The sequence below is a fragment of the Pogona vitticeps genome, chromosome 5 (genome assembly GCF_051106095.1).
Source record: "Pogona vitticeps strain Pit_001003342236 chromosome 5, PviZW2.1, whole genome shotgun sequence".
Lineage (NCBI taxonomy): Eukaryota > Metazoa > Chordata > Lepidosauria > Squamata > Agamidae > Pogona > Pogona vitticeps.
The window spans coordinates 168,168,426-168,181,015 of NC_135787.1; the positions used below are offsets into that span (position 1 = coordinate 168,168,426).

The window sequence follows — 12,590 nt, forward strand, 5'->3', positions numbered from 1 at the left end:
CCATTCCCCCCCCCCCTCTTGCTCCACATTTTCTCTTTAATTCTGTTCCCTCCTCTGTTCTTCAGCTGCCCATCCTCTTTTTCTCCTGGCTTCACTTGCTACCCCCCTCTCTCAAGGGTGACTCAAGAGACAACACCTGGACCACACGAATAACCCCTTATTTCCTTCCTGTTTGGTTAACATTTAGTGAATGACCATAGATTCAAACCTCCTCACACTAGCATTTCTTTTTATAAAAAAAGTAGCATTGTTGGGTGGTAGTTAGGCTAAAACATAAATGAATGAGCATCTCTTGACAGCCCCTAATTTCCTTCCTTTTTGGCTAACATTTAGTGAATGAGCATAGCTTCTCCTCTCCTCATGCTAGCTTCTTTTTTTAAAGGAACATTTTTGGGTGGTATTTAGGAGAAAACATCAATGAATTAGCAATAAAACATTAATCTAATATCTTGTTTCCAGGTTCTCCTAGGTTGCCATCTCCACCAGCAGATTTCTTCTGTGTCTCTGTGATATAGTTTGCTTCGGAGGAGTCTGAGCCTTTGGGGAGAAAAGGTTGAGGAATCTGCACTGGAAGAAGTGGCTAAATCTTCCCCTGAGGAGGAAGAGGTCAACATATCTCCCGGCTTGATGAAATGTCAAGAGCTGGAAACACAAACAAGAACACTCACCAGCAGCAGAACAAACAAAGCAAAACAGGACGCTCCCCAGGAGTAAAGGCTTCCTTGTCACCAAGACCTTCCTTGTGAAGAAAACTTCTGCCAAAATGCCAGGAGATGAGGCCTGGGTGGGCTGTGGGATTTCAGGCTTATATGCCTTAATTCTAGGAAGGCTGCTGAAAACAATGCCTGTATGATGGCTAGGGCCCTCGCTAGCACGTTTCTTATTTTATCTATTTTTTTATTAAAAATATTGTTATCCTGCCTTTCTCCTTTAAAAGATCCTTGTACCAAATCCCCTATAGATTTGGGAGCTAGCTTGCCTGCTTGTGGAATGTCTTCCTCTGAACTAACTGCTCTCCATTTGGACCTTGCTGGGCTAGACAATGGGCACTCTGGATCCTATCCTTGGGCTTCTTCCAGCAGGGGTTCTGTCTGAGAGAAGAGTCCTCAGCAATAGACCTTTTCTAGCAAACAAAGGGTTAGGACCCAAGCTGTTTCCTCTAATTTTCCACTAGTGCTGGGCAGGGCCCCCACTCCATGCACACAGGGTTCTGGCTGCAACTGGAAGCAGATGGGTGGCAATACTGGCTGGGTTGCATGGGACTGATGCAATGCTGTGTGGCCATGTTGCTTAGAAAAACATGGGTTAGGACCATTGAAAACTGCCTTATATTGAGCCTGTCACCAAGCTAAAGACAACTAAGGGCATGATCAGACAGGGATTTGTCCCATGGTTTGGTCCACCTCGGCTAATGGTCTGGTTCTGTCCTTTTCCTCTACTCCCAGGTGGAGGAGACAGAGAGGCAGCAAAGGTTTTTTTTAAGGCTCCCTAACCCAGCACTGTCTCATGAGAAGAGAAGACTCCCTGGAAAAGACCCTGATGTTAGGAAAGTGTGAGGGCAAGAGGAGAAGGGGACCGAGGACGAGATGGTTGGACAGTGTCATTGAAGCTACAAACATGAATCTGACCAAACTCTGGGAGGCAGTGGAAGACAGAAGGGTCTGCCATGCTCTGGTCCATGGGGTCATAAAGAGTCAGACACGGCTAAGCAACAACAACAAATGCAGCACTGATGTGATACAGCATTGTGGTTTGGGGTGGGGCTCTTTTGCTTCCTCTCCCCACCCCCTTCATGGGGGAGCAAGGGGAAGCTGCCAATGTCCCAAGACTGTGAAGCAGCTTAAGCAAAGCACATAGAAGGAAAGGGAATGTTATTGCTGTTGTTTTTCTTTCCCTTTAAAGGGAAAGAAGGGCCAAATAGGATTGAGTGAGGAGCACAGGGGTCAAAGGACTGCCACAAATTACATACAGCACCTTGAAGGGAACCCTTTTTAGCCTGATCTACCCAGATTCTGGCCTGGATAATGTAGCCATCTAGCCTCACCTTAAGTTGATTGATTAGATGTGTAAAGAGCTAATGCTAGCAGATAGGCATCTGTTTGCACATACGAAAAATGTTCTTTAAAAGGAAGTAAATTTCCTTTGTTCTAAGATGATGCACATATTTTGCAATACGCATTGTCTTTGGAGAAGCACTTCATCTTCTAAACCCTGCTAAAATGATAGGATTGCTGTCTATAGATTTTACATGAAGTTCCTTTTCAACTAATTTTTTTAAATAAAGTTTTTACTGCCAAGTAAGCCCTATTTTGTTCAATCTAACTTATTTCTGAATAAGTGGGTCTAGGTTTGCAGGTTACATTCTGCAACCTGAATGCTTTGGGGTCTAACCAATGCCTGGATTGTCTTTGTGAGGGTTAAACTAGATACAACGTGAGAGATTCTGTGACCAGACCTCCCAAAAAAGAGAAGCAAAGAGAAAGGGTAAAATGCATTGACTGCCCTATGTAAATAAGTTATCAGGAATCCCAATTATGGAAAACCCATGTCACATGTAGTGTGATGCCAAGGCATGCTGCACTTTGATGATCACAATGTTGTGCCTTGTTGGGCTTGTATATGCTGCATTCAGAACCAAGCTGTTCAACATTTGCCAAATTGAACAACCAAGGACAAGCTCCCAGCCAGCTCATTCAGTCTTCCTTTGGGATTTATTATCCCCATTGCCTCCGTAAATGTCCCAATGAACCTGTAAATTAGAAAATATTAATAGAATGGCACAGTAGGTTTAAACCAATAACATTCATTGGGCATTTTATGGTATAATTATTATCAATTGACATTTAAGACAGTCTTATAATCCATCAAGGTGAAATGGTCTTTGAAAGCTATTCCTTCAAGATAAAATAATAACAACAACGATTATTTTGGGGAAGGAAAAAAATGAGAATGAGAGGGGGAGTGAGGGAGGAAAGGAGGGGGGAGAGAGAAGCTACATGATTTGAATCTAGGTACTAGGTGCTTGTAGGGAGTATGCATTATCCTCAGAGAAAATTTGCCAAGTGGACTGAATCATGGGTGTTGCTACCATTTCGGACTAATCTTGGGGCTACGCAAGACAAAGGGTGTTACTGGCAACCAAATCCCTTTGGTGTCCTGCTTGGGCATTTTTCTGGTAGCTGGAAGAGCCATCGACACAGCATACCCATTTCTGGATTTCCTGCCAAGCACATTTACCATATCACCATCTAGGGTGGTTCTCCTTGGCAGCTTCTCCCTTTCCTGCTTCAGAACATGACTTCAGAGGTGACTTTCTTCCACACCTGAAAATGTGCATGGCTGCCTGAAATGTAAACACACTGAGTTCTCTATTTAAGGTCATCACACTTCCCAAAGCGGTGGTATTCTATAGTGTCCCCATGGCATGTCATAGTACTTTGTGTTTTTTTCCCCGCTCAGTTTTGTGTTGTTGCTGTTTTTTAACTGCTAAGCCTGAAACAAACAATTACTTACACAAGCTTGGAAACAAACAGTTGTAAGCCACTTCCAAAACAGCTTATGGGGGGATCATTCACAATCTGGATGACAAATATTTCAATATGGATAGGTTTAGGAGGTATACATACATGCCTCCTTGGTTGTTTTGGTTGACTGTAGGAAAACTTCAATAATTTTAATTGTTGATAAATGAGATTTCAATTTATTCTTCAGCTCGATTAGGATTTTTCTCTCATGCTTGCTGCTTTGCAAAGGGCTGGTTGAACAGAAGGCTTATTAATTTGATTTTAAGCTTTCACTCCATCCCTGCTGTCTAACATATATTTCCAAAGGCTTCTTCTTCTAAATATCTTTATGAGGGTCATTCTTTGATAATCAGTACTTGTTCCACTTGTACTATATATGGTAATGTGTGACCATGTCAGACTTCAAAAGGGATTTGCAGTAAAGGGAAAGCATCTGAACTCTCTGGCAAATACTCTTTTGAGTATCTTCTGTACCGCACGCAGCAAACTCATTTGCATGTCACAAAACCTAAGGCTTGCTGGTGATTTTTTTTCCAGTTCAGAAACCAACGACACATTGGTATGGGCAATTTAAATACCTAGAGCATATGCCAGACAGTTGCACTATGTGGACCAGTAGGCGCCAGGTGCCTAGGGGCTGTGGACAATTGAAAACACTGATGCAAAATGAAACAATGCTGAAGAGCATGAACAAACTCATAGGTAAATACCTTTTTTTGGATCAGACAAAAGGATCATGTGGCTGATGGGCAACATGTGGGCTTTGCCTGCTTTTGAGTCTCCTATCTACCTGTGTGCAGTTTTTAAAAATTTATTCAATTAATATACCACCCCATTAGTACAAGCACTTCTTTGAGTGGTTTGTTGTTGTTCTCTGCGGTCAAGTTGGAACACTAATAGGGCTTTCAAGGTGAGTGAGTTATTTAAAGCGTGGTTTTACCAATTCCACTCCCTTCATGAGTTTCCATGGCCAAGTGGAGATTCAAACCCAGATCTTCTCAGTCCTAGTCCATCACTCTATCCACTACGCTAAACTGAGTATCAACCCTGGGTGGTTTACCCTAGATTAAAGCCACAAGACACCACGATTACGCCCACACAACCCCAACAACAACCAGCAGTGCAACAGACAATAATTAAACCATAAATATCAATAACCATATAGGCAATCTGAAATTGATTAAAATATTTTTAAAAGGCATCTTTAAATAATTCAGTCTTTTCCATCTTTCAGAATGCAAGGAGGGGTGGTGGTGGTGTATCTCTTTTAGCATTTTGTTCCAGGGACCTGGGTTACAATTGAAAAAGCATGATTCCTTGTATTCAACTTTTTTTTTTTTGCCTTCCTCAGTATAGCAGCTTTTAACAATGTGGATTGAGAGGAGCAGGTAGGATGCATAGTTGATTTCTGGGAGAGACATTCCGATGAATATTGGGATCCTAAACAGTTAAGAGCTTTATAGGTCATAAACAGCACCTTGAACTGAGCACTGAAATTGACAGGGAGCCAATGAAGACCTGCTGAGAATGGGGATATATGATCAAATTTACTGATACTGGTAGTTGATTTGGCTGCCACATTTTGTACCTGCTGAAGTTTCCATACTGTTTCCAAGGGCAGTCCTGCATAGAAAGCATTACAGTAGTCTAGTTTTGAGATTGCCAATGCATAAACTGTAGTTGCTAGGCATTTTTTTAATCTGGGTAGGGGTGCAACTGTGCAATCGAGCAAAGTTAATAGAAGACACTCTTGGCCACAGCATATATCTGAGCCTCCATAAAGAGTGCTGGGTCGAAGAGTACTCTCAAGTCGCATACCCAGTCCTTCAGGAAAAGTGTAACCCCACTGAGACTGAGTAAATTACCTTCTGACCAGTCCAATGCACCTCCTAGCGGTAGGATCTCTGTTGTAGCTGGGTTCAGTTTTAGTTTATTGTCTGTTATCCAAGTTTATCAAAGACAGAGCTCAAAGACTTTCACAGCATCACCTGCAGATGAAGAAAAGGCGTGATAGAGTTGCATGTCATCAGCATGCTGGTGACAGCAAACTCCAAATCTCCATGTGACTTCTCACAGCAGCTTCATATAGATGTTAAAGAGCATTGGGGAGATGGTTGTCCTCTGTGGGATTTCATAACAGAGGTCCCGAAGGATGGACACAGCATCCTTAAGCTGTATTATCTGGAACTGGCCATGAAGAAAGGACTGGAATGACCCAGGAACAGAGCCCCCAATTCCTAACCCTGTCCCAGAAGATACCATGGTCAGCAGTATCAAATGTGACAAACCCAGACCTACTGGGATATGCCACAGTTTCACTAAGCTGCCACCAACCATTCCCTATAAGAAGTCACACAGACCAGGGATGGATTTTTAACAAATAAAAGAACAAGGTTTATTAAATAACACACAGGGAAAATAAAATGATCAGGTGAATAAGATACAGTAACGTGGCTTAGTCTCAATCATACATACACACAGTTTGGTTCACACAGAACACTTAACTTGAAGCACAGACCCTGAACCTATCAGTTCTGGCTACCCATACAGACACCTGAACCTATCAGGTTGGTACTGACTGACACACAGTAGTACCCTGTCTGACACACAGACTCCCACTCAAGCTTCTTCTCTCAGCTCTTCTCCCAGCTTCTCCCTCAGCTTCTTCACACACGCTCCACATATATATACAGTACAGCCCCTCCTCCTGATGTCCCGCCTTCCACTCCCCATAGGATGGAACTTTCCCTCCAAACCCATGACAGACAGGTAACATCAGTGCTGTATGTAACACCTCCCCTCTTTATAAGTTGTTTTGTAGGGGGAAAGCTAAGGTGCTTTTCACCAAAAAACAACCTGGACCCAAAACATACAAAAACAGTTACAGTATATAATAACATACAATACCATACTTACTTATACTTACACTCTATTAGGCATTTAAACATTTACCATTAACAATACATCAAGTTACCTTTATTCATACAAACCAACATGTTTAATAAACAGACACATTTGACTTTTTGTCATCAAAATATATACATAGTCCATGTTTCTTTCGCCGTCTTCATTCTTCAGGTCTTCTTGACAAGGCGTCAGCAACACAGTTCACTGACCCTCTGACCACCTTCACTTCAAAGTCATAGTCTTGCAGGTTTAAAGCCCACCTCATAAGTTTACTATTGTGGGTTTTCATTGTCTTTAACCATTGCAGTGGTGAATGGTCAGTGCACAGAATAAAATGTCTTCCCCAGATGTAAGGCTTGGCCTTCTGGATCGCGTAGACTATGGCCAGGCACTCCTTTTCCACGGTTGCCAGATGTCTCTCACCTTTCTGGAGTTTCCTACTCAGGTAGGACACTGGATGCTGGTCACCATTCTCATCCTCCTGGCAAAGAACTGCTCCTACCCCGCTGTTAGACGCATCGGTGTAGATGATGAACTCCCGGTCGAAGTCTGGAGCACGCAGCACTGGATAATTGATGAGCGCCTCCTTCAACCTCCGGAACGCCTCCTCACAGTCGCTGGTCCACGGGATGCGGTCATCAGTCTTCTTCTGCGTCAGATCGGTCAGCGGAGCCGCAATCTCGCTAAACCTCGGGATGAACTTTCTGTAGTAGCCCACCAACCCAAGAAATGATTTGACTTTTTTCTTGGTGTTGGGTCTGGGCCAATCACGAACTGCTTCTATCTTGGCCTCGAGGGGTTTTATCACTCCTCCCCCTACTATGTGACCCAAGTATTTTATTTCTGGGCTACCCAGCTGCAGTTTGTTCTCGTTGCAGAGCCTAGGCCAAAGCACCTCCTCCCCTGGGTTAAAGTGCCTCTCCCTGGCGTTCTGGTCATCCCAAGCTTTCTTTCTGACCTTCTGAGCTTGCAGGGTCTCTGCTGCTAGCTCTAGGTTTCTCTTTAGGTCATTCCTTAAAGAGTCTATGTATGTCACAACGTCCTGTGGGTCATCCTGGGTGATCTGCTCCCAATTTTGTTTGATCAAATCAAGGGGCCCTTTCACCCTTCTCCCAAATAAAAGTTCAAACGGACTGAACCCGGTACTGGCTTGTGGCACTGATCGATAAGCAAACAAAAGGGATTGCAGCTTCTGGTCCCAATTGTTTGGATTCTCTGCCAAGTAAGCCCTAATCATGCGCATTAGAGTCCCATTGAACTTCTCCGTTAACCCATTACTTTCAGGGTGATAGGCAGTGGTTTCCTTGTGCTTAATTCCACAGATTTGCCATAACCGTTTCATGAGCTTCGATGTGAACGATGCGCCCAAATCTGTGATTATTTCTGAGGCAAATCCCATCCTGGACATATACCCCACCAAGGCATCTGCCACTGTGTTAGTTTCAATGTTAGTCAAGGGAATGGCTTCAGGGTACCTCGTGGCATGGTCCACAATGGTGAGAATGAACCTGTTCCCCCTCTTTGTGGCCTTGGGCAAAGGTCCCACAATATCCACCCCTATGCATTTGAACGGAGTGTCAATCACAGGCAAAGGGCACAACTTTGCTTTGGTCCTGTCGCGGCTGTTCCCCTGCCTTTGACACACATCACATTGTTTACAGAACTCCCTGATCTGCTTCCCTATGTCAGGCCAGTAAAAATTCTGTGTGATTCTCTGCTGTGTTTTGTTCACCCCTAAGTGCGCAGCAAACATGTCAGAGTGCCCCCTTTTTAAGATCATGGGGCGATACTTTTCAGGTACCACTAGCTGACTTCTGATCCCATCTCCCCCTTTTGAGATATTCCTCAGGGTCTCTCTATATAAAATCCCCTTTTTCTCTAGAAATCTCACTGGGGTTTCAGGTGTTGGCTGGGCGTCTGTCACCTGTTCAAAACACTTTTGGAGAGTGGCGTCTGCCTTTTGCTCTTGGCCAAATCTGCTGTCTGTGGTTAAGGTTTCCACCACAGCTTCGGCACTCCCCTCTGCTTCCGTCTCGGGCTCATCAGTACCCCCCTGAACTGTCCCCGTGGTGGCTTGTGAGCGTGTAATCACTAGCACCCGTTTCACATGTTCAGCCAGGTCATTTCCCATGAGCACGGCTGCTGGCAGAGTCGCTGAAATCGCTAGCCGCCAAACTCCCCTCCAGCCTTGAAAGTTCACAGGTACCTCCGCTACTGGCAGTGAGATCACCTGCCCCTCAATCCCTGCCACCTTCATGCTCTCATTTGGGATTATATATTCCCTAGGAATAATATCTGGATGGCACAGGGTCACCTGGGAACAAGTGTCCCTCAGCCCCCGATACTGATGGTCAAGTATTCCTACGTCCACCCCTGCGGTTTCAAACAACTGAGAATCTGTTCTCACGAGCAAGCAGCGCTTGACCTCCACAAGAGGACCATTGTCCTCAGCCTGATCAGCAGATGTAACTGTTCCAGATTGAGTAGCCATGGCAACAGGCTCCCTCAGTGACAAGGAGCTTTGCTCTTTCTGGACACAGAACACAGCTTTTGGCTTGGTTCCACTCGAATCCTGAGGCACAATTCCTTTTAGCTGCTTTAATTTCTCACACTCTGAGATTAGATGGCCCTTTCCCTGACAGAAATAACATTTTCTGCTATATTTTGAGTCTTTCTCATCTTGTTTTGGTTTTCCCTCCAAAATCTGAGGTCTTGGTTTCATGTCTGAGGGCTTCCCTTCACCATGGGCCCCTCCCCCTTGCTGGCTTTTCCCTGGTCCCTGAGAGTACTTGCTGTAGGTTTCTTTGGGTTTTCCTACAGATTTCTCCTCACCTAAGGGCTTTCTTATCTGGTAAATAAAATCTGCGATCTCGGCTGCTTCTGCCACAGATTTCGGTTTCCTTTCCCTCACCTGGAATTTCAGTTCCCCATGCAGGACTGAATAGAACTGTTCCAGCGCTATCAAGTCTTTGAGCTGCTGAAAGGTCTCTGTCCCCTCCTGAGATAGCCATTTCTCTAGCAGCCTCACCAGTTGGGCCCCCACTTGGGTAAAAGTCTGCTCTGGTTTCTTGGTGATTGACCTGAATCTTTGCCTCAGCTGTTCCGCATTTATCCCATGTCTGGCAAACACCAGTTTTTTAAACTCTGCAAAATCTTTCATCAGTTCCTCTGGCATCTCTGCATAGACTTCTGCAAGGCTGCCACTGATTAAAGATCGCATGATGGTCATCTTCTCAGTTTCCCTTACTGAGAAGTCCACAAACGCTCTTTCCACGAGGGAAAAGAACACTTCAGGACAATCTCCCTTGTGGTACACAGGGAATTTCTTCAGGTCAGCTTTAGACAATTGGCCTCCCTCAGAATCCCTATTGTTATTATTGTTCTGATTCATCAGTTCCAATTTTCTTAACTCAAACGCCATTCTTTCTTTTTCCAGAGCAATTTTCTCTCTCTCTAATCCCAATTCAAATTGTCTCTGTTTCTCTCTTTCCCTTTCCTCCATTTCAAATTGCCTCATCCTCAGTTCATGCTGTTGGACTATGAGCATTTTTCTGAGTTCTGGGTTCTGTTCTCCCGTGCTGTCACCTTGCACTGAGCCAAATTCATCCTCAGAACCTTGGTCAACCTGGGGTTCTTTCACTTCACCCATTTCTGCCATTTGGCTTCGAGTCAAGGGCATAATCCCCCCCCCAGAACAGGCTGCTTTCAAAAGTCAAGCCTCAAAATAAAGCGACCACTTTTTTTTCTTCTCTTTTGCCTCAGAACCAGCTTTCTATAGATTGCTGCTGTTCTTCAGCACTAACTTGCAACAGTTGCGAGCCAGAGTCTACCCCCCTCTGTTAGGCCTCGCAGCAGGCAGGCTAGATCACTGCTACTACACAGTTTTGCCTCAGCTTTTTTCCCGCCAAAACAGGCTGCCTCAGAGCTCCCTAATCTAGTCCCCAATCTGAGGTTACACGTTCTTCTACTAGCGCACCTCCCCGTGAGGTACACCTAGAAGATTACCTACGTGCTCTCAGATTGTCCCTGACTAGACCCCCCTTGCTCTGGGCACACTTGCCAAGGCTTTGCTGGACCACTGGACAACTGGACCAGTCGTATCCCACACGCTGGACACCAATCAATGTGACAAACCCAGACCTACTGGGATATGCCACAGTTTCACTAAGCTGCCACCAACCATTCCCTATAAGAAGTCACACAGACCAGGGATGGATTTTTAACAAATAAAAGAACAAGGTTTATTAAATAACACACAGGGAAAATAAAATGATCAGGTGAATAAGATACAGTAACGTGGCTTAGTCTCAATCATACATACACAGAGTTTGGCTCACACAGAACACTTAACTTGAAGCACAGACCCTGAACCTATCAGTTCTGGCTACCCATACAGACACCTGAACCTATCAGGTTGGTACTGACTGACACACAGTAGTACCCTGTCTGACACACAGACTCCCACTCAAGCTTCTTCTCTCAGCTCTTCTCCCAGCTTCTCCCTCAGCTTCTTCACACACGCTCCACATATATATACAGTACAGCCCCTCCTCCTGATGTCCCGCCTTCCACTCCCCATAGGATGGAACTTTCCCTCCAAACCCATGACAGACAGGTAACATCAGTGCTGTATGTAACATCAAAGGCCACAGAAAGTTCCAGGAAAACTAGCAGGGCGTGGCTGGCCTACTGGATAGCTCAGTGGCATAAGCATCTGGTGGGGAGTTCGATTCCCCACTGTGCCTTCTTGACAGGGGCTGGACTTTATGATCCATAGGGTCCCTTCCAGCTCTGCAGTTCTATTATTATTCTGTTATTATTATATTCCTGCACTCTTCACAGTTTTAGTTTCATTGGTTCCAGTACTTTTTACCAGAGTCTGGAAACTACCTTAAAATATAGTGAGTTGCTATGCTGCTTCTAAAACCTCTCAATTAATCATTGTTATGATTACAAGGTTCTTGTTTTTTAAAAATCTACTTTCTCAAAACTGATTAAATTATCATTTTTTCAAGGTCTCAGAGTTACTTTTTTTTTAAAATGGTATATATATGAGGCTCAGCACAATATAACACATGAACCATGTGGTACTCCTTCTGCACTATTTTGTGAGCTTGTCACCCCACAACTATAAAAAGGTTACAGTTACACTGAAAAAGGAAGGCTGTTATCCCTCAAGTTAATTGCTCAGTGGGTTGGAGCACTGAACAAGGGTTTAGGAGTTTGAATCCCCACAGAGCTTCCTGCTTCCCAGAAAAGAGGCTAATTGAAACCACCTGGATCAGTGGTCTCCAACCTTGGGCCTCCAGATGTTCTTGGACTTCAACTCCCAGAAATTCTGGCCAGCAGAGGTGGTGGTGAAGGCTTCTGGGAGTTGTAGTCCAAGAACATCTGGAGGCCCAAGGTTGGGGACCAGTGACCTGGAGCACATATGGCTGAGAGAGGTTACATGTCCTGCCACATGTGCAACCACAGGTAAGCTGCATGGTCTCATACTGCCACTATTATGAGGAACTAGTGTATTTTCCCCCAAATAAGTCAGGGTTTTATATTAATTTTTGCTCCAAAAATGCATTAGGGCTTATTTTCAGGGGATATTTTCTTTTATTTTCATGTACAACAATCTACATTTATTCAAATACAGTCATGTCATCTTCTGGTTGCTGCACAACGGTGGAGGGTGGGGTTTCACTTAACTGAGGCTTATTTTGGGGGTAGGGCTTATATTACAAGCATGCTGAAAAATCATACTAGGGCTTATTTTCAGGTTAGGTCTTATTTTCGAGGAAGCAGGGTAGTAAACCATGGCTGGATACTTTATACCTAGGAAAGCCTATGAAGGTTGGCACATAATTGTTAATATTAATATAACTTAGGCCTAAATCCGGAGAAGAGACATGGTGGTGCTGCAGGTTAAACCGCAGAAGCCTCTGTGCTGCAGTCAGAACACCAGCAGTCATAAGATTGAATACATGTGGTCGAGTGAGCTCCCATCGCTTGTCCCAGCTCCCGCCAACCTAGTGGTTCGAAAGCATGTAAAAATGCGAGTAGATAAACAGGTACCACCTCGGTGGGAAGGTAATGGCATTCCATGTCTAGTCGCGCTGGCCACGTGACCACGGAAACTGTCTTCGGACAAACGCTGTCTCTATGGCTTGG

General features: G+C 44.5%; 1 protein-coding gene across 1 annotated transcript in view; it reads right to left on the reverse strand.

The window, feature by feature from the left end:
- Nucleotides 1-5,802: 5,802 nt before the first annotated feature.
- LOC144583105 (uncharacterized) overlaps nucleotides 5,803-12,590 on the reverse strand; it is a 72,614-nt gene continuing 65,826 nt past the window's right edge. Inside the window, exon 2 of the mRNA XM_078376200.1 lies at nucleotides 5,803-10,176. Coding sequence (XP_078232326.1) covers nucleotides 6,592-10,110 — 3,519 coding nt within the window. The 5' untranslated portion in view covers nucleotides 10,111-10,176 and the 3' untranslated portion in view covers nucleotides 5,803-6,591. The remainder of the gene's footprint in view (nucleotides 10,177-12,590) is intronic.